The sequence below is a fragment of the Sapajus apella genome, unplaced genomic scaffold (assembly GCF_009761245.1).
Source record: "Sapajus apella isolate SASKATOON/1434 unplaced genomic scaffold, GSC_monkey_1.0 scaffold5, whole genome shotgun sequence".
Classification (NCBI taxonomy): domain Eukaryota; kingdom Metazoa; phylum Chordata; class Mammalia; order Primates; family Cebidae; genus Sapajus; species Sapajus apella.
In genome coordinates, this window is record NW_022436945.1 from 42,356,263 (window position 1) to 42,378,713 (window position 22,451).

At 48.3% G+C, this 22,451-nt stretch overlaps 1 protein-coding gene across 6 annotated transcripts in view; it reads left to right on the plus strand.

Annotated features, from left to right (window-relative positions):
• The window catches only part of CRACD (capping protein inhibiting regulator of actin dynamics), a 279,762-nt gene that overhangs the window by 247,576 nt on the left and 9,735 nt on the right, over positions 1-22,451 (plus strand). For 2 of the 6 annotated variants that reach the window (XM_032274267.1, XM_032274269.1), the window contains 5 exons: positions 1,554-1,689; positions 10,928-11,092; positions 14,010-14,078; positions 16,544-16,726; positions 17,378-19,997. In XM_032274267.1, coding sequence (XP_032130158.1) covers positions 1,554-1,689; positions 10,928-11,092; positions 14,010-14,078; positions 16,544-16,726; positions 17,378-19,997 — 3,173 coding nt within the window. Of the gene's footprint in view, positions 1-1,553; positions 1,690-4,216; positions 4,258-10,927; positions 11,093-14,009; positions 14,079-16,543; positions 16,727-17,377; positions 19,998-22,451 lie in introns of those variants that run through there. The other 4 variants (XM_032274270.1, XM_032274271.1, XM_032274268.1 and 1 more) reach the window with 4 other exon arrangements.

The following is a 22,451-nucleotide window of genomic DNA, read 5'->3' on the forward strand; positions in this document are numbered from 1 at the left end:
TTCTCTCATGCCCTTGGTCACTGGGGAAACCCCAGCGGGCCCTCTTTCTGGGGAGGGGAAGGGGGAGGTGATGCTCTCTCTCCCTCCCAGGTGCCACCTGTTTTGCCTGGCATCGTGGGAATGTGCCTGCCTTGCTGCTCTTCCTGCCCCTGTGAGGAGCTGGCAGCCTCAGTGTGCGCTCTTCCCCAGAGATAAGTTAGTTTCCAAGATCAAGTAAGGAACAGTTTGCTTCTGCTCCTTCCTCTTTGTGCATTTCCTTTTTTTTTTTTTTTTTCTCTTTTTTTTGAAATGGAGTCTCACTCTGTCTTGCCTACGCTGGAGTGCAGTGGCACGATCTTGGCTCACTGCAACCTCTGCCTCCCAGGTTCAAGCAATTCTCCCATCTCAGTCTCCCAAGTAGCTGGGATTACATGTGCCTGGCACCATGCCTGGCTAATTTTTTTTTGTACTTTTAGTAGAGATGGGGTTTCACCATATTGGCCAGGCCGGCCTCAAACTCCTGACCTCAGATGATTCACCTGTCTCCGCCTCCCAAAGTGCTGGGGCTTAGAGGCGTGAGCCACTGCACCCAGCCCTCTTCATGCTTTTCACATGGCTTATTCCTCGTTGTCAGGTAGATGTCCAGACTTTTTCCAAGTCCCACCCTTCAACTAAAGTGTTTTAGCTGGACTTAGTGGCTCATGCCTGTAATCCCAGTGCTTTGTGAGGAAGCCAGGAGTTCAAAACCAGCCTTGGCAACATAGCAAGAACCCATTCCTATAAAAAAAATAAGATAAATTAGCTGGATGTGGGAGCAGACGACTGTATTCCTAGTCACTCTGCAGGATCCCCTGAGCCCAGGAGTTTGAGGCTACATTGAGCCGTGATCACACCACTGCACTCCAGCCTAGGCAACAGAACGAAACCCTGTCTCTAAAAAATATAAATAAATAAAAATTTAAAAACTTTTCCTTAAAAACACCAGCCACCTATAAGGCGTTCCATATAGGCAAAGCTGTCAGAATGGCCCTAACACAAATGTCTCCCATTTTCTTGAAATTCCTAAAGCGTTTATCGTCTCTATCAATAATTCTCTAATCTTCTTCCAAAGTCTTTGTTTGGGATGTATATATCTTCTTTCAGTTTGGTTATAATCCAAAAGAAAGAAATCCTTGCCTCTTCTAGATTTGCATGTTACTTAATAAATTCTGTTTGGCAAGACTTACTGGGACAAAACTGATAGTGACAGCTCAGCTGGAGAAACGCTTTTCCAATTAAAAGTTCTGCGGTGCCTTCTGTCCTGGATCCTATACAAATACGTAACTGTCTGTGTTCTCACGGTGAGTAGTTCTGAACCAGGATTGTGTAAGAGATGTGCCCCCCTGTGCCTGTGGGTCCCTTTCGTCTACCCAACTCCTTGGCTGACCCCCAGCAGAAAGGGACACAATGCTGGAAGTGCTTGCTGAGCGAGACAGGGAATGTGGGTGGAGTCCCTCCAATCAGGAAAAACGGAAAACTGAATTGCCACAAGAAATTTTATCCTAATAAAATGAAGCACATGATTTGCATTCCAGGTCCTTCAACTATTCTATGGGATCCCGGGCATTTTCCCATGACAGTATTTTTATCCCTGATGGGGGAGCAGAAAGTGAGCAGACAGTTCAAGCAATGTCACAGGACAACATCCTGGGCAAAGTCAAAACTCTTCAGGTAAGACAGCTTGAGAGTGGAAGGTCAGAGCCGTAGGAGGGGCCCAGCTCTGGAGGGAAGTGGGAAAAGTCCTGAGCTTGGCCTTGAGTAATGGATTGGGAGGTCCAGGGGTCACTCCTGGCGAGAATTGTTGCTGTCTTGAATTTGACTCTATTCCCTGGACACCTCCTGTCTACCTGCAAAAGCTACACTGTCACCATTGCAGCCACCTGCATGACACACCCTCTCCTTTTCTTTCAAATTATCCCCTCATATTTTACTGGATGTGAGAACAAGTACCCAAGAGAAGCTGCAGGACTTGGGGCCAGGCATGGTGGCTCAGGCCTGTAATCCTAGCACTTTGGGAGGCCAAGGCGGGTGGACTGCTTGAGCTCAGGAGTTCAAGACCAACCTGGGCAACATGGCAAAACACTGTCTCTACTAATAATGCAAAAATTAGCTGGGCGTGGTGGTGCACACCTGTAATCCCAGTTACAAGGGAGGCTGAGGCAGGAGAATCACTTGAATCCAGGAGGTGGAGGTTGCAGTGAGCCGAGATCATGTCACTGCATTCCAACCTGGGTGACAGGGTGAGACTCCATCTAAAAAAAAAAACCTGCAGGACTTGGATGTGAGGAAGAGTTCCTAACCGTGAAGCATTGCCCATAATCTCTGAATCGGGGCTAACTGTCAACTGAGAGTGTATATAACACGTATCCACTTTCCAAGTCTATAATTGGACAGTGAATATGACTCTATTTTTCTACTGTGTTTGTAAATCTCGCTACCCTGAGCCACCTTGTCTCAGAAGAAAATCACAAAGCGTGTAAGCCTCCTTCCAGTTCACTCTGCAGAGTGGGGCAGTTTTCCTACCTAAAATTTACTCAGGTGGTACCTCCCTAACAATGAAAATATAATAAAGAATTCTTCACTAAATATGATTGAAATGACTGGCAATACAGGAAAAACAAGAAGAGCAAAGACACTTAGAGTCTGACTATGAGGTCTGCCTAGTTGCTTGGCAGATAATTCTCTCACCTGGCTAGGCATGGTGGCTCACGCCTATAATCCCAGCACTTTGGGAGGCTGAGGCAGGTGGATTGCTTGAGCTCAGGAATTCAAGACCAGCCTGGATAACATGGTGAAACCCCGTCTCTACCAAAAATACAAAAGTTAGCCGGGCATGGCCTGTAGTCCCAGCTTCTCAGGAAGCTGAAGCAGGAAGATGGCTTGAGCCTGGGAGGTGGAGGTTGCAGTGAACTGAGATCACACCACCACACTCCAGCCTGGGTGACAGAGTGAGAGCTTGTCAAAAAAAACTTCTCTTACCCAAGAGAAAGGCCCAAGCAAGCACTTCTCTGAGGCTCTCCAGCTAGCTGCTTGGAGGCTCTCCAGGTTATGAACAGAGGGCCCTGGGCTGCTGATTGCCACCTGTCTGTAAGTGTACAACAATGGATTAATAAATGAATGAATCAATGAACAAGCAAAAAAAAAAGAACAACTACCCTCAGTAGCTACTGATACACTGAAGGATTGTACTCAGAAAAATTTCGTCCTGAATGTGTGACCAGGAACATGTGACTGGTCACATATTCCACATAACACCCAGCTGAATGTAGCATGTGGCAGACGGGAACCACACCCAACTTGCCTAGATCTTGATGCCTGCTGCCACCACTGCCCAAAGCCGTAGTCCCACCCTCAGGGCCAGCCTCAGACATGTCCTTCATAGCTCAGCGTTTCCTAACCAGCTTCCCTTCTTGGTTCCAACTGGCTGTGCTCTTACACTTTTTGTAGAAAAAGCAAGCTGTGACTTCTTACGGGCTGAAGAAGAGGGATGGCGAAGGCCAAAGAAAACCTTGACCCACCTCCTCTTTACCTTTCCTTCTTCAAGTCTTTCAATTCTTGCAATATTATTCTTAAGAAGTTGTGAACTTCTGGTTCATCATATCCCCTTTCTAAGAGGAATGACTTACAGATTTCAGTTCACACAACAGCTGTATTTTATGAGAGCTTTTTAGGAGTTTTTCAAAAAAAATCAGATACAAATCTCTTGTCTTCAATGATATCTGCTGTGTCAGATCACACCACATGCCACTGCCACACCAAGAAGTGGATTTCGTGTTGTAAAAAATATACTGTATAATTCTGCAATATTGGAAAGATGGAAAATAAAAATATGTGAGTGCCTGGTATTTCTGTTAACAGTAAAGCATGATTTTAAAGAATCTGATGTCATAATTAATAAAATGTAAAATGACTAACTTCCCCAAAGCAACAATTGTATAAACGCAGGAAGAAAAATGTGAGTAAAGCAGAATAACTATTTAATTTGTGTGCGTTCATTTTGACAATATCCATTCATACGAGGTCTGCCTAGTTTTGCTTCTGCTGCGTGGATTCACAAGCTTCCTTTCAGCTCTGTAGTTATATTTTTGAAAACATAAAAGGCTTTGTTCGCTCTTTGCGGAGGGAAATGGGGACCATTATCAATAAAAATGTAATTTTTTGGAGTGACTTGAGACATAACTGTATCACCCCCAAAAAGACTGTGCTTTATTTTTCAGTCGACTAAGCAGTATGTTCCTGGTAAGTTGTAGAAATGATAGTAACTTTATTAACTTGCATGAATGCTTTGCATTTTTCCATGACAGCGTGCTGCTGGTATTGATGCTTAGTAAGCAGCCTAAGAGACTGCCCCCTTGTAGATGCCAGCATGGAATAAGAGAATTTAATTGTGTCTGAGGCATGTATGTTTTTATGTCTGGAATTGTCTTTGTGTATGTGTGTATGTTTATTTTTTAAAAAAGAGAAGTAATGGAAAACACCTATTTGACAGTATATGTCCTGGCAAGCTGATTAGCCACCATTACTAAGACATTCTTCTGAAATGAGATGTCTATTGGAATGCCATTTTTCTCTGTGGCTTAAGAAACTTCCAGCCCTTGGAGCCCCTAGAGACGCACAGGAGGGTGTCCGCAATGCCTGCGTTTGGAAAGGTTGCCCTCTAGTGCCCGCACATGGTCAGCTAACCGAGAACTGTCCTAGGTTGCCCATTGATATCTCACCACTGAGTACAGAAGAACTGAAGACAGCATAAACCAGCCTCCCCTTTCCTGAGTAACGTGAATCCACCATCTGCCACAATTTCTGTGGCAAAAGATTGAACTTTTTAAGAAAAAAATCACCATTTTTTTCTAAATATAAAAATAGTACATGTGCATAGTGAAAATAAATATATAGGGCAGTTACTGGGACAACACCAGCAGTGATGTCCTTTGTGATGACTCTGTACATAACAGAGTTGCTTCATGGCTGGTAGTATGAATACCAATTGAATGAGTGACAGAATGTGGTGAAATACAAAGCCGGCCCCACCTGGCTGTGTGTCGTTGGGTGAAGTTGTTTAACCTCACTGACACTTTTTCCTTCTGAAAACTAAGGGGCATGCATACAAGGGGTGATCAGAGGGCCCCTCCTGCTCTTAAGATCTGTGATCTCTATAAAATCACCGTTGTAGCACAGAGCGGCTTCAGAAGCTTTGCACTTCGTTGCATTTCAGCTACAATGACCTTAACGTTCCCTACAGCTGCCCACTAGCATGGATCAGGGAGGGTGCCTGTTTGTTTAAGATCAGACCAGGCTGTGAGGTATGCACCAACTGGTGATAAACCTCAGGGGTACCAGTCTAAGTCTGCAGGTAATTTTTAGGATTATACCATACTTTTGTCAGGAAATGCTTAGTCTGTTTGTACCATGGATTATCTGGTGTAGGAGGGAGAATTTCCATCCTGAGTAGCTTCTATCTCCCACCAAGCTGGATTTCACTTACAAATACCGAAGTCATACATTCGGGGATTTTGGCACCTTAATGCAGCTGTCAAGGACACAAAGAATAAATACCCACTCTTAGCCACTTCTTCCTAGAGCAGGATGTCTTTAATTCTGTATGGTTTTTTTAATTCGTTTTAACTATGGAGATACCTGTAGTTTGCTCAAGAAGACAGCAACTTTATTTATTTATTTTTTTTTCTGCTTTGCTCTTCAGACGTAGTCTGAAGCATGGGAAAATCTAGACACTGGCGGAGAGCTGCAGAATACGGGGTGCTCGGCATTTCCACACTGTAGGAATAAGCCTTATAAATATGGATGTGCATTCCTATAACGTCATTCTCCAGCATTCCACATTTCAACAAAATGGTCCAATTTGAATGAATAAAATATAGTTCCTTGTAGCTCACATTCCAGTCTCAACAGTAACTCCATTCATGGCCACCAGCAACATGGAGTATCCGTACAGGCACGAGTTTCCACTCTCCCTTCTACTTATACTTCCCGTGTGTATAAAGAAGGAGCCTGGGGACCGGGCGTGGTGGCTCATGCCTATAATTTCTGTACTTTGGGAGGCTGAGGTGGATGGATCACTTGAGGCCAGGCGATCGAGGCCATTCTGGCCAACATGGTGAACCTCCGTGTCTACTAAAAATACAAAAATTAGCTGGGTGTGGTGGTGGCTGCCTATAGTCCCAGCTACTCAGGAGGCTGAGGCAGGAGAATCACTTGAACCCAGGAGGTGGAGGTTGCAGTGAGCCGAGATTGTGCCATTGGCACTCCAGCCTGGGTGACAGAGTGAGACTCCATCTCCAAAAAAAAAAAAAAAAAAAAAAGATGGAGACTAGGGATATATGTATATTTAAAGATGGGAGGAGTGGTAGTTTATCTCTCTGAAAACTTAAAGGCTGGTTTATCTCAAACAGCCTGGTTTTCAGGCATTGTTTATTTCATAGTTCCTCTCATGACAATGCCTGAATAGTCGGCAGAATTAAAGTAAAAAAAAGACACATTTGTTCACATAGTCAACTCATGTAACACCTGAGATTGCCAAATAGGTGTTAGTACTAAACTTTTAATTGTTCCTATAATAAATATCAGCCAGTCTCCTCTGAGTTGGCTGAAGGAAGCATTCAGAGGATGTACCGCAGGGAGAGCATGTAGGGGCGAGGCCTTGGCCTTGAGTACCTGAGGATTGAGCACCATGCCTTGGACCCTGAGTCCGGTCCTGGCCTAGGTCCACCGGCTCATCCCAGACAGCTGTAGGGCATTCTTTGAGGACAGTCCTTCGTCTGGACATAGAAACTGTAGCCCTCCTCCTCGTCATGGCCACATTCCCCTTTCATCTCAGTTTCTCTTCTGAGTTCCCCAGCCACCAGCCTGAGCTTGTTTTCTTTGGGGGGACTTCAAGTCAGCTTCTTTACTAAGATGCACACTTTCATTCTAAAAGACAGCAGCAGGATGCTGATTTTGACAGGATGAACGTATCTGTGACTACATGATAGATACATTCTGCTACCCGCCCTCCCTCCTCTTCTCCCGCTGCCCTCTCTTGCCCACATCCCCCAGCTGTTGCAGCTGCCGCTGGCCTCCTGCTCTTCCTGGCCCCTTCTCCCTCTTCTTCCTTATGCATTTTCTCTGTTCGCTGTCCCTTCCTCTCGATTTGTCTCTTTTCTTTAATTCTCCTTTTTTTCTTTTTCTTTTTTTTTTTTTTTTAGGTCTAGCATAGCCCCGGATTTCCATCTTTTCTTTAATTCTCAACTTCACTTCTGAACATTCTCTTTTCATTTCCCTGCTTTGTACCAGGCACCTTCTTTTTCCTGTACTTACTCCATGTTTTTTTTCTTTCTATGTTCTCTTTTCTATTTGTAGATATAATAGTCATTCCATCTTTGGACATTATTTCAATTCAGACTGTGATTACATTTTGCCATGCTCTTTTTTTTGTCTTGTAAGCATCAAAATGGACCAACATGAGTATTATAAAAGTGGCCCTAATGAAGTAAAGCAGGCCAGGTGCAACGGCTCATGCCTGTAATGTCAGCACTTTGGGAGGCTGAGGCAGGAGGATTGCTTGAGTCCAGGAGTTCCAGACTAGCCTGGGCAACATAGCAAGGCCCCACCCAACTCTACAAAAATTTTTTAAAAATAGGCATGGTGGTATGCACCTGTAATCCCACCTACTTAGGAGGCTGAAGTGGGATGATTACTTGAGCCCAGGAGTTTGAGACTGCTGTGAGCTATGATGGCACCACTGCACTTTAGCCTGGGCAACAGGAGACCCTGACTAAAAAATATAATTAAATTTTAAAAATTTAAAATGAAGTGAAGTTTGAGTATATTTGTTCTTTTTTGTGATGATGGCAAAAATCCTAATTAAATGGTATTAGTGTGTTAGGTCAGGTACTCCTTGGAAGTTCCTTAAATAATTATCCTTTCCGGCTGCCTGCAGTGGCTCATACCTGTAATCCCAGCACTTTGGGTGCCTAGTGCAGGAGGATCACTTGAGCCTAGGAGTTTGAGACAAGCCTGAGCATCATGGCAAGACCCTCTCTCTACAAGAAAATCTTAAAATTAGCCAGGTGTGGTAGTTGATGCGTGTGGTCCTAGCTATTTGGTCCTAACTGCTTAGTCCTATGCTAAGGCAGGAGGATCCCTTGAGCCCAGGAGATCGAGGCTGCAGGGAGCTATGATCATGCACTCTAGCCTATGTGACAGAAGGAGACTCTGTATCAAAAAAAAAAAAAAAAAGGAATTCTCCTTTCCACTGAAAGCACAAGAAATGTCCTCATCTCAGCATTGGTAAAGAGCAGACCCTCCCAACAGGAGATGTCTCAATCTTAGGGGATTTAGAACAGTTTCCAGCTCGTGGCCAATACTTCTCGAGAAGGCTGGGCTGGGAGGACACAGAAACCATACCCACCTCTTCTGCACGGGTCCCCACCCCTCTCCCAAGGCTGCAGGGTGAGATGGGCCTGTGACCTTGTTATTCCATGTCCTCTTGTCTAACTCCATCCATCGGCTGTTCTAACTGTGCCTGCTTATTGATTCGCTTAGAGCAGATACTACCTGCTACTTCCCGTTGGACTTGTTTTTAAAAGACACCCTTTTCAGGCTTTTCCTCCCCACAACGCTTCCAGGCTGCTGACGCTGTACTTCCCTTGCTGAACTTGGCTTTTCATGTGTGCTCCTTTCCTGTGAGGCTGGGAGAGCGAGGCTCAGGCTGAAATACCAACGGATCCAATACAAGCCCTTGCCTGGCTGTGCTCCTGACTTGGCATGCTGGGGTCCCTGGGGGTGTGGGGAGGGAGCCTTGGGCTCATCGCTGTTATGTCTCTGCAGTCTCGCTGCCCACTGTGCAAGGCTGAGGGGCAGCTGGGCAAAGGTGGGTGGATTTGGTACCACTGAGTTCAAAGGGAGAGAAGACATTTCCCTCAAGGGATTCTTCCACCAGGGAACATCAGTGAAGTGTTAGAAATACTCCATCTCTTTATTTCTACCCCTGGAAGAAAGAAGTACAATGTCAAATTTATGAACACCATGGAGTACAATGAAAACAACACTGAATGTTATTTTTTAAAGATCTAGGCTGAGTGCAGTGGCTCACGCCTGTAATCCCAACACTTTGGGAGGCCGAGGCAGGTGGATCACGAGGTCAGAAGTTCAAGACCAGCCCGGCCAACGTGGTGAAACCCCATCTCTACCAAAAATACAAAAATTAGCTGGGCATGGTGGCACATGTTTGTAATCCCAGCTACTTGGGAGGCTGAGGCAGGAGAATTGCTTGAATCCAGGAGGCAGAGGTTGCAGTGAGCCGAGATCGTGCCGTTGCACTCCAGCCTGGGCGACAAAGCAAGACTCCATCTCAAAAAATTAAATAAATAAATAAATAAAATACAAGACCTGAGTTCAGATTCCTTTGGAGCTACTCATTTCCGTAAGCTTGGACCAGTCACCTCTCTCCACCAGGCCTCAGACTTTTTTTTTTTTTGCAAAGGGGAGTGGTTTGAGTAGGTGATTGCTATGGCTCTTTGCAGTCCTGTGAGATTAAATATTAGCCAGATTAGAGATAAATATCAGCCCAGGTGTGGTGGCTCACACCTGTAATCCCAGCACTTTGGGAGGCCGAGGTGGGTGGATTGCTGGAGTCCAGGAGTTTGAGACCAGCCTGGGCAACTTGGTGAAACCCTATCTCTACAAAAAATGCAAAAATTAGCTGGCCATGGTGGTATATGCCTGTAATCCCAGCTACCTGGGAGGCTGAGGTAGGAGGATCACCCAAGCATGGGAGAATCACCTGAGCCTGGGAAGTCAAGGTTGCAATGAGCCGAAATTGTGCCACTGCACTCCAGCCTGCCAACAGAACCAGACCCTGATGTTCATCTTTTGTTTGTTGTCTCAGACAAACAAACAAACAAAAGATGAACATCAGAAAATACCTGTTTTGAGGCATATAGTGACTATGAAACCCAAGGACCTAGGTCTACAGCAGTGGTTCTCAGCTGGGGGCAATTTTACCTCCAGGGGACTTTGGGCAACTTCTGAAGACATTTTGCTATTCTAATTTGACCTTCCTCTACTTGCAAATACTATTTAACCTTTCTAATTTTAACCCCACTTCCCCTTCCCTTCTCCCTGTCCTTTTAGCTGCCACTCACCAGTAATCAGGCCCTCCTTGGCTTTTCCCCACTCAGTTCCTTTGTCCCCTTTGTCCCCTTTTCCCCACTCGGTTCCTTCGTCCCCTTTGTTAGGTGGCCACAGCAAGGCAAAGAGGACATCCCAATTGTTCTATTCTTTTCAGGGTTTCAGTATTGATCATGGAAAGACTTGCTGGCCCTGGGTCACTTTGCTTTGGCAGTGACCCAGTGTGGCAGAATGCAATGTTCTGGTTTGGGCTCTTGAGCTAAGGGCTGGTGGAGGGGGCTGCAGAAGTATAGATCTTCAAAGGGAATATGTCCCAAAGGGTCTGGAGAGTTGCACCAACGTTAAGGGTCTTGATTTCCCCCAGCGGTTCCTACATTTCATGTAACTGTTTTCTATAATTTTTTTTCACTTTTAAAAAACTTTTTATATAAATGAATTTATAGGTTAATCAAAAATTTTCATCATAACATATATCTCAACTTTTGGTTCAGAAAATGTGGCCACCTTGCCCACCGGGAAATGTTGGGATCTCCGTGAAAGAGGTGGCTGGACGAAAAAGCCCATGGCTTGAAGGTGGGAAAGAAAAAAAAAAAAGAAAAGAAAGTGGAAAAGAAATTAACTTATTACAGGGTGGCGGCATGGTTTCCTGGCATGGTGTTGACTCTAGAATCAGTGGTGCACAAGGTACGCCTCAGTGCTCACTAGATATGCTAGTGAGCAGCTGGTCGTGCTGCTTGTGAACTGCTTCACTGCTTCAGAATGTCTTTCTTCCGTTTCTCTCCAGCAACAGTTGGGCAAGAATATCAAGTTTGGGCAGCGGCCACCCAATGCCATTCCCATGAAGAAGGCAAACAGTGGAGAGGCTGGCTTAGAAGAGGATCTGTTCCTGACCAGTCCCATGGAAATTGTGACTCAGCAGGACATCACCCTCTCAGACGCTGAGAACAAGGTAAGTCTCCTCCAGGAAGTGAGTGGATTGCTCAGAAACCAGGGCAGGACACTGGGCCTCCAGTAACCCTGGGGTCTGCAGTGGGGCAACTGGGGAGAGGAGCTTTTCTGATTAGTAGCTCAGGGCACCTGGGTAGGTGTCCTAACCTGGAGCCTGCAATGAGGAGGGGGAGGAAGAGGAGACAGGCCTTTCGCAGGTGCTCTTCCCAGTGTCTTTCACTTATCCTTCAAGGCTTACACTTGCCTCTTCTGGAAGCTGTACCTGGCCTCACCCCAAGCTGTACTGTCTTCTCATGCCTTCACTAAGTGTCTTCACCATGTTTTACACATCTGCACTCCCTATCTATGTCCATGTAACTGTTTTCTCTCCATCTCTTAACTTGGGGTTCCTTGAGGACAAACTGGGTCTGACACATCTATGTCTCCCTAGGACTAAGCCGCTGCCTGCTTTGCAGCACTGCATAATTATTTGTCCAACTGGACTAATTTAAAGTGAAATGGAAAAAGAAATATGTAGGGGCTCAATGAGATAGGAGACATCAAACAGGCCAACTTGAAGAGGACCTAGTCTGGAAAGAAAGTCACATTCCAGCACCTTCCTGTCTAAATTTGATCCCTTGACACTGAGCATATCCTGAAATGAGAGTTCCTCCACAGCAGCAGCAAAGATGCCCTTAGACCTCTTAGGGAAAAAGGAGCAAAGTCCAACCAGTAGCAAGTCAGCAAGTCTAGATGAGGCACTGAGGTTTCAGTTAAAAAAAAAAAAAAAAAAAAAAAAAAGCATTCTCTAGGCTCTGTATCAAGACCCCTGGAATTTTGTTGGGTATTATTACAGTGGGTGTGCCTCAGAAGAAATCATGCATTATCAACTGATGCGTCACAAGAGTAGTGAGAAAGACAAGCGACTTGCAGAGGAAAGTGAGGAAGGACATGAAGGATATTCCTTCCCTGTTGCCCAGTGTGACACCTGTCACCCACTCATTGACACCCTTCGTGTGGTAGGTCAAGTGGGGATGGCCTGTCTCTCCCGCCAGGTCTAAAATCGCTCTTCCCAACCTCTCTAGTGCTAGGCAGCAGCAACAGCCATCGCCTTGGTGCAGGGCTTTCCTGAGGACGAAGCAAGTGTCCTCACTGTTACTGATGACCTCATAAGTGCTGGGCACTGTGGCCTGGGGGATTGTTTGTTCAGCAGGCTCTGTCTCAGCTGTGGGTGTTTTAGAGATGAGCAAGATTCTACAAGGGGTCCCCCACCTCTGTAGTTTACACCCTAATGAGAGGAGTCACTCAACAAACAAGTCAACAAATATATAAATAGAATCATTTCAGATCAAGAAAAATGCTGGCTGCACATAAAATAAAACAGGGTAATGGAAAAGTGAGTAACTTGGTGGTGGAGAAGTCTCTTCTTTGGATGAGAAGTGGAGCAGGACTCCGGTGGGGACAAGGGGAGGGTAAAGCAAGGTGCCAAGCTGGATTGTATAGACCGCAAGAAACAGGTAAATTAGATTTTGAAGATAACAGGAAGCCTCTGAGTCATTTTAAGCAGAGCAGTGATGTAATCTGATTTGTATTTTCTGAAGATCCTTCTAAATGTGGTGTGGAGAATGGACAAAGGTAGGGCGAGCTGACATGATTGCTCTGGAAGGGAAGGAAAGATTCTTTTGTAGGAAATGGCAATACAGATGGTATCGCGGGGCCCAGGCACTATGGCTCATACCTGTAATGCCAGCACTTTGGGAGGCCGAGGTGGGAGTATCACTTGATGCCAGGAGTTTGAGAACAGCCTGGGCAATATTTTGTAAAGACCTTATCTCTACAAAAATTAGAAAATAAAAAATTAGCCAGGTGTGGTGGCGCATGCCTCTAGTCCCAGCCATCTGAGAGGCTGAGGCTTGAGCCCAGGAGTTCTAGGCTGCAGTGAGCTGTGATTGTGCAACTGCACTCCAGCCTGGGTGACAAAGTGAGACCCTGTCTTTAAAGAAAAAGAAAAAGGGGCCGGGTACCGTGGCTCATGCCTGTAATCCCAGCACTTTGGGAGGCTAAGGCTGGGGGATCACGAAGTCGGGAGTTCAAGACCAGCCTGGCCAAGATGGTGAAACCCCATCTCTACTAAAGAAAGATACAAGCTAGCTGGGTGTGGTGGGGGGGTGGGGCGCCTTTAATCTCAGCGACTTGGGAGGCTGAGGCAGAGAATTGCTTGAACCTGGGAGGCACAGTTTGCAGTGAGCCGAGATTGTACCACTGCGCTCTAGCCTGGGCGACAGAGTGAGACTCCGTCTCAAAAAAAAAAAAAAGAAAAGAAAAAGAAGATAATAGTGGGCCATATGAAAGGCACAAATACCCTCTGAGGGTCTCCTGGTCATGCCTAGGACATGGGGGTATGAATCTTTAGCCTTGTTCTTCTCTCTTTCTGCTGTTTTTTTGGCTCCTCCCTAGTGTTTCCCCTTCTCAGCCCAGCTCTTTGCATGTGGCATTGGTAGGCCTTCTTTCTTCTCATTCCTTTCTTAGATGGGGGAGGTCTGGCCAGAGAAGAGGCAGAGGCAGCCAGCAAGGCCAAAAGCATTGAGGTTGGAGGCCATGTATGTGACACAGCCCTGCACCCCAAGGAAAGTGGCTGTTGAGCTACTCACATTCTCTCAGGCAATGGAGAAAAACACAAAGGACCAAGACTGGGGACCACCCAGGTGGGAAACACGTTGAGCTCGGGGAGAGGCTGCTGCACCCTCTGTGCCTCAGGTAGTGCCCATGGAGTTTTGATATTAGCATAGTCCCTGCTGGGACTCCTGCTGGCTCTCTGAGGCCAGCTGCACCCCTGTGTGGAGGAGGGGGCGGCCCTACCCAGGCACAGACAGTGTCTGGTTATTTGCCCAGAACTTCCTGTTCAGGCCTTTGACTTGAATGCTCTCTTACTGTTCCAGTCCAGTGATACGCCAAGTTCTCTAAGTCCTCTGAATCTCCCTGGAGCTGGAAGTGAGATGGAAGAGAAGGTAATATGATTTGAACTTATTTATTTAGCTTCTTTCCTTACTTAACTTTGATCTTCCTTTTTTTTTTTTTTTGCAACCTGCTGCCTTATTTTCCATTCATAACTGTTGCCTTCATATATTTAAATTCCTTCAAAATGCCACCAGTGATAGATGTTGGAGCATGTGTTTCCATGGCAAGGCAACTGCTGGACCTGAACACTCCTCTGGAAACTAGCCATACTTCCAGCATGCCTGCGTTTGGGGTCCTAGAAGTTGGTAGCTTTCCTCAAAGGATCATGTACTTCAAGACCCTGTTAGTAGATTGAGAAAGGCATTCCAGAATACCCCAACTCCAGTCTGTAGGGAAAAGAGTCCTCTTATATCTAGAGAGACAGGACAAAAAAGCACTTCAGCATCTCTCTACTTTTATGTTTGTTTGTTTTTTTAAACTTTTCTGTGTCCTTTTTTTAAACCTGGGACTTTACCTGCAGGAGTGTAAGAACCCTGCAGACCCTTCTTCCCTGGGCACCTCTTCTGTAGGAGCCGATCTGCTCCAGTGAGGACCTTTCATCTGCACAAGGGGCCAGGCAGCCTCCCAAGGCCTGGCAGACAGTATAGGAAGCAGGATCTGCTCCCGAAGAAGGGAATGGCTCAAGACAGTGCTGCCGTCCAGACAATGAGGAAGCCAGCTGTGATAACTAGAAACAGCACAGCACTTAAATCTCAGTGTCAAGTGCTTATCTACGTCTTCAATCTGTCACATTTGGCTCTGACTCCTTTTTCTCATGCATCTATTAGGGGATGGAAACAAATGTTTAATTTAGCAATAGCTCAAAATTTGATACCTATTATAAAGATAACCCTGAATAAATGAAAGCTAGTAGGCCAAAGGCTGATTTTTCTGTGCTTCTTGTCATAAATTAATATGTACTGAGCATCTATTTTGCTCTTAGAGCTAGCTGCTTGGTCTTTCATCTTTTGTGCATCAATATAGAAGATAATTGCAAAAAGGGAGCCCTTCCGCTAAACCTCACCACTCCATGCTTACGGCAGGAACAGATACACCCTGGCCACAGCTGAGGTGCTGGCGTCGCTCCCCCTGCGGCACTCTGGCATTGTATGGCCAGCAGCCCTTTGCCTGCTGCCAGCCTGTGAATTCTCTGTAGGTATAGGCGTGGCTTCCTACATTCTGATTAGTATGGTCTCTGGGTTTGGGCTGCGTCACACTCTCTCTGATCTTTCCAAATCTGCACTTCATCTGAGGTTGTGTTTTTTTAGTGATTGCATCTGTATTCTAGAGCTGCAGGCCATTCCACAATTCATCCTTTGAAGGACCGCACTTGTCCCTGTGGCAGATTTTTGCCATTCATTTTTCTTATCAGGTCCCTCTTCCTTTTATCTTCTCAGTGCACTCAGTACCCTGAGACTTCTTTGGAGTGATTGTACCAAAACTTTTTTTTTTCTTTGAGACAGTCTTGCTCTGTGGGCTAGGCTGGAGTGCAGCTTAGTGATCTCAGCTCACTGCAACCTCCGCATCCCGGGTTCAAGCAATTCACATGCCTCAGCCTCCACAGCCGGGATTATAGGTGTGCACCACTGTGCCAAGCTAATTTATTATTTTTTAAATTTTTAGTAGAGATGGGGTTTTGCCATGTTGGCCAGACTGGTCTTAAACTCCGGACTCAAGTGATCTGCCCGCCTTGGCCTCCCAAAGGGCTGGGATTATAGGTGTGAGCCATCACACCCAGCCATAGCAAAACATTTTTGCTGATCGGGAATTTCATGTTTGAGGCATAGATGTTATACTTTATTTTCCTTCATTCCTTCAACAAATATTTACTGAGTACTGACCAAATGAGGTTTGCTACGTGGGCATAAAAGGGATCCATGCAAAGGTGGAAAAAAGACACATTCCTGGTCTCAAAGGGACTGAGGTCCTGTGTAGGAGCTGAGGCATGTATACAGTGTCTGAGAGTTCAACAGTTCTTAGCACAGAGGCGAGCTAGTGCAGGGGTCAGCAAACTACTCGTTATTTTAGGCTTTGTGACATGAAGCCACAAGTACTCTCCTTTGTGCCACTCTTTCTTCTTAGCACACAAAGCCACCAAAGACAATGGGTGTGGCTGTGGCCCAGTAAAACTCTGATTTTCCAAAACAGGCCGTGGGCAGGATTTGGCCTCCTGGCTATGTTTTGCTAATCTCTGAGCTGCTCTGAACTCGTACTAGTCAAAGCAGGAAAATTAGTTCCTAAAGGTTAAATGACTCTTACAAGTTAACACCAGTGGATGCTGGTGGAACAAACAGTCAGTGTCCTTTGGTTCCAAAACAAGTGTTCATTTATTCTTCTGAGGAGTTCCCTCTGCTCACCTGCATTCCCTGGGCCAGGCTGGGCAAGGCACAGACTGGAATGAGTGCTGCCTTTCTGGGATTCCCTGCCGATTTGTCTTCCGATCCCAATTGACTTTCCATTTTAATCTCCCCTCTAGGCTGCTCCTGTTAAACCGTCTCGGCCAAAGAGGCACTTCTCTTCTGCTGGCACCATCGAAAGTGTCAACTTAGATGCCATCCCCCTGGCCATCGCTCGCCTGGACAACAGCGCCGCCAAGCACAAGCTGGCTGTGAAGCCAAAAAACCAGAGGGTGTCAAAGAAGCACAGGCGCCTTGCCCAGGTGGGTAGAGCCTGCCTGGGCTGACCAGGCAGGTGCCCTTGCTCACTGGGTGCTAATTCTACAAGTGGGTTGGCATTGGGGTGGAGCCATGGAAAGACCTGGGTGTCTCCCCATCGGGAACTTGAGTGTGTGACAGTGTTGTGGGACACGGAGGCCTGCTTACTTTCCTCGCCCTTTCTGGCATGAGCCCGGTGGACTTAGAGGGAGAGGCTGCCTTTTGAGGGGCTCCAGACCCGTTGTGTTTGCTTTGCAGTGGAAAGTGGTTTAGCCAACACTCCCTCAGTTTGACTAGGGTAGGCTTCCAAGTCACAGGCTTCAGGGGACAATGATGAAGTCGCAGTCTCTTTTTGCTCATCTATCTAATGCTGGAATATTGGTTTTCCTTGTTTGTTCATATTAAGAAGAGGAATTAGGGAACAACAAATAAAGGAGCTGGAGGGGAAAACAGAATACCCGCCCTTTCCTCCATTCCCACGACTGACTCTTGCATGGGGTGACCGATGCCTGAGTTTCGCTATTCCTGAACTTGAGAACACCTGCTTCCAAGTGTTCTTGAGACATTAAGAGGGCCGCTGGCGCTGTGACTAGGAAGAGGAACAGCTGTGGGCGGAGAAAGCAAAAAGCTAATTGTGTTTCCCTTCCCAATGCTAGGATCCACAGCATGAGCAAGGGGGCCTTGAGAGTCGGGCCCCCCTGGACCAGAACGGACACCCAGGCGAGGACAAGCCAACGTGGCACGAAGAGGAACCCAATCCGCAAGATTCCGAGGAAGAGAGACGACGCCAAGAAGACTACTGGCGAGAACTGGAGGCCAAGTGCAAGCGGCAAAAGGCGGAAGCCGCCGAGAAGAGACGCCTGGAGGAGCAGAGGCTGCAGGCGCTGGAGAGGAGGCTTTGGGAAGAGAACAAGAGGCAGGAGCTCTTGGAGGAGGAGGGCGAGGGGCAGGAGCCGCCGCTAGAGGCGGAAAGGGCGCCGCGGGAAGAGCAGCGGCGGAGCCTGGAAGCGCCTAGTTGGGAGGACGCCGAGCGGAGGGAGCGGGAGGAGCGTGAGCGCCTGGAGGCCGAGGAGGAGCGGCGGCTGGAGGAGGACGCCAGGCTGGAGGAGCGGAGGCGGCAGGAGGAGGAGGAAGGAAGGCACGCGGAGGAGCTCAGAAGGCAAGAAGAGGAGGAGGCCGAGCGAAGGGAAGAGCTGGAACAGCAGGAGGAGGTGCAGGGGCCGCCCGAGGCGGCGGAGGAGTTTGGGGAGGCCTGGCAGGGCCCGGAAGAGGAGGATCTGAAGGAAGAGGAGGAAGGGGAGGAAGAGCAGGGCCAGGCGCACCTGGAGGCCGAAAGGGACCAGCTCAGCGCACTTCTGAGCGACTTTGAGGAGAGCCCAGAAGAACAGGAACACCCAAAACCCGAAGGACAAAGAGAGCACTCCGAGGACCCAAGCATCTGCGAGGAGCAGAACCCAGAGGCCCAGAGGGCAAGAGAGCAGCAGGGAGGGAGCGGGGATGTCCAGGGGCCTGATCATCCTGGGCCCGAGGAAGAGACAGAAGGGGACACGGAGCCTCCTCCGAAACCAGAGGGGACCGTGGAAGCTGCGCAGCCTCGGGTGGAGAGGAAAGAAGCCGCCGTTCCTGCACAAGGCCGCAAGGTGGAGGAGCTGCGGTGGCAGGAGGTGGACGAGAGGCAGAGTATGCCCCGGCCCTACACGTTCCAGGTGTCCTCCGGGGGGAAGCAGATTCTCTTCCCCAAAGTCAACCTGAGCCCTGTGACGCCCGCAAAGGACACGGGGCCCACAGCTGCCCCCCAGGAACCAAAGGCCCCCAAAGCCAGCCCGGCTGCACACGTCCTGCCCTCGTCCCTGAGTGTCCCCCACACAGCCATTCTGGTCACTGGCGCGCAGCTCTGCGGCCCGGCCGTCAACCTGAGCCAGATCAAGGACACCGCCTGTAAGTCGCTCCTGGGCTTGTCGGAGGAGAAGAGGCACGCGGACACCCCCGCTGCGGAGAACCCTCCCCGAGGCCCCGGCGACGCTCGGACTGGCAGCGGGAAGGCCAAGCCCCCGCAGGAGCCTCCCAGCAGCGCGGCTGCGCTCGCAGAATGGGCTTCCATTCGGTCCAGAATCCTGAAGAACGCAGAGAATGACCCGCGCAGCAGCGAGAGGGAGCCATCGATGCCCGGAGAGGAGCCCACTCCCAGGGGCCGGTGTGATTCCCGCGGGAACCTCCGGAAGACCCCGCCAGTCAATGCAAAGTTCTCTATTAAGCCTGCCTGGCAGAAATTCTCCGATGGTGGCACGGAGACCTCCAGACAGAACACGGAAGCGGAAGGCATTCGAAAAAAAACCCTGCTGGGACCCGGCGAAGAGACAGCCCCCCAGTCTCCTCCTGCTGGTGTTCGCGAGTTCGGGAAGGGTCCGGAGAAGTCGGAGTTGCACCAGGAGCCCGCAGACACCACCGAGGGATGCAAATTTGCCAAAGACCTCCCGTCTTTCCTTGTCCCAAGCCTTCCTTACCCTCCGCAGAAAGTCGTGGCCCACACAGAGTCCGCGACCTCATCGGACAGCGAGACCACAAACGTGATAGCAAAGCCAGACCCTGTGATGCCAGGTGGGGAGGAAAAAACCTCCCCGTTTGGAATAAAACTGAGAAGGACCAACTACTCCTTGCGCTTCAACTGCGACCAACAGGCCGAACAGAAGAAAAAGAAGAGGCACAGCAGCACCGGAGACAGCGTGGATGCAGGGCCGCCCGCAGTGGGGAGCGCGGGTGGAGAGAAAGAGACGGAGGGTGTGTCCATCAAGCATGGCCCATCCCTCCCCCAGGATCGGAAGCAAGCCCCCTCCATCCGAAGGGACTCCGCTGAACCTCCCAGCAGACGCTCTCCTCCTGTGGCCCAGCCTGGGCCCCCACCGGCTAGCAGCCAGACCCCGGCTCCAGAGCATGACAAGGCGACAAACAAAATGCCATTGGCACAGAAGCCAGCACTGGCTCCCAAGCCCACCAGTCAGACCCCACCGGCATCCCCACTTTCCAAACTGAGCAGGCCCTACTTGGTAGAGCTGCTGTCTCGCAGAGCGGGGAGGCCGGACCCAGAGCCAAGTGAGCCGTCCAAGGAGGGCCAGGAGAGCAGTGATCACCGGCCACCCTCGCCCCCAGGCCACGAGGAAAGGAAGGGACAGAAGAGGGACGAGGAGGAAGAGGTGACAAAGAGGAAACCTCCTTCCCCACCTCTGCCTGCCGCTCATCAAGTGAAACCTTCCCAAACGCCCGAGGCCGGGAGGAAAGGTAGGTAGCTGCAGGGTGGGAAACTGCTGCCGGGCGAGGTGTCAGAGCCGGGCATCAAGAAGAGGTCCGGCCGGGCGTTGTGGCTCACGCCTGTAATCCCAGCACTTTGGGAGGCTGAGGCGGGCGGATCACGAGGTCAGGATCCACTAGACATACAAAATTTAGCTGGGCGCAGTGGCACGTGCCTATAATCCCAGCTGTTCGGGAGGCTGAGGCAGGAGAATTGCTTGAACCAGGGAGGCAGAAGCTTCAGTGAGCCGAGATTGTGCCATTGCACTCCAGCCCGGGCAACAGTGCGAGACTCCGTTTCAAAAAAAAAAAAGGAGGTCCGCAGAGAGTAATTTACCAACAACAATACAGGTTTGAAAAAGGAAAGTTTTGTTAGTAAAGCAATGTAACCTTAAGTCGGGAGCTTAAGGGTAATTGGAAGGGCAATTTGGGTCACATTGGCCACGAAATTCATGCTAAATGATTACATTTGTAGCCGGGCGCGGTGGCTCAAGCCTGTAATCCCAGCACTTTGGGAGGCCGAGGCGGGTGGATCACGAGGTCAAGAGATCGAGACCATCCTGGTCAACATGGTGAAACCCCGTCTCTACTAAAAATACAAAAAAATATTAGCTGGGCATGGTGGTGCGTGCCTGTAATTCCAGCTACCCAGGAGGCTGAGGCAGGAGAATTGCCTGAACCCAGGAGGCGGAGGTTGCGGTGAGCCGAGATCGCGCCATTGCACTCCAGCCTGGGTAACATGAGTGAAACTCCGTCTCAAAAAAAAAGAGATTACATTTGTAGACATTTTGGCGCCTTAATATCAACAGGGGTGGCAAAATGAGTTTTGGCATGGCATTCCAGAGATGTCTAGACATTCTAGTTATAAAAGCTGAAAGGCCTGGAACCAAATGCCTGTGTTAGATACTAGGGAAGTTTCATTGTGAATTCCCCAGGTAAGGAGATTTGCCTCTGGATGGTCTGTTTGATGGTCACCAAGTGGTCTTTGCTCTCCTTGTCTGCTCAGCTTATTGTCTGCGTCACTGCTAGAACCAGAAGTGCCCAATGCCAGAGGTAGCCAGTGGAGTTGGTGTTGGACACACCTTCATTAATGAGAGGCTGGTGTGGGATTTCCAAAAGACACTCACTCATGAGTCATAGTAAGGCCCTTTACTTCTCACTCATTCTTTCAAATTTGGGAAATGCTGACCGACTCTGTAATGTGACTGCAGTTCACTCTTGATAATGATACTTATTTACACAAGGTGCCAACACTTAGATGAATGCCTTTTCTACTGGCAGTAGAAATTGAAATAATAGTCCCTATGACTGAAGATGTCATTAACTATTTTGAAGGGGTCCTTGCAGTGATGACAAAACTGGAGTATCCCTGACCAGTGCCCTTGCTGTGTCTCTGGGCAATAGTGACACCGTGGTGGCAGGTTAGGGGTTGTTAGATGTCTCCATCAGACCTATGGATCCTCTCTATGGGATAATTGACTGTCTCCATTTTATATAAAATGCTCTGCAGATGCAGCCTTGTGTTCCTCCATTCCCCCAGCTGTTACTGCAGAGCCCTCCTACAAAGAAATTTTGAAACAAGCCTTACCTCTGGCGGACTCTGATGTTTCTTCAGATTAAATGTTTGGGTCAGCAAAGCTGTCAGTTGGATTAGCTTTTGTGCCCCCAGAGAACCTTCATCTACTACTTTTTCTTTTCTGTTATGCAGAGTAGAGGAGGTAAAATATGGGTCAAAGCCAAAAGTTCTTCACATTTCCCAGAGAAATTGTCCCCTGAGGTTTTCTTGGGAGGGATCATTTTCTCCTTTGTTCCAGTGTTTAGATTTGGGACGATTTTTGCAGAGAAATGATTTGTTTCCTGCAGCGTGTTGGTCTGGTTACTTGCCTTTACAAAAGACCACACACATTCTTTTCATTTTATTGTTTGTTTATTATTATTATCTAGAGACAGGGACTTCCTATGTTGCCCAGGCTGGTCTGGAACTCCTGGGGTCATGTATCCGTCCTGCCTCAGCCTCCTGGTAGGAGGAACCGCAGGCTTGAGCCACTGCACCCGGCTTGTCCTTTTTAAATGCTTCGCTGCCTGACCCGGTGTCCTGGACAGACAGGCAGATCAGCAGTTTCTAGACCATTTCTCCCGAATGATTTCTCTTTGTCTTGCTGGATGAGCGGCCCATTTCTGGTTTTGCCATTAGCTTTTGTGGCACTGGCTTTCATGGCATCGACAGATTCTCACAGCCTGGTCTGCCCTGTCACTTGCCTTCTCCAAAGAAGTCAGGCTTCTGCTCACTTCTTTCTCTTAGGGTTGTCCCCTAATTATTATAATTTTCTCCCCAAATCAATTACTGTCCCTGTTTTCCTTCCCAGTATTCAGATTCTGGGCTGCCTCACTCTGCTATTTGAATTTTTCTTGATTCCATAAAGAAAAAGCATGAAAACAAGGACC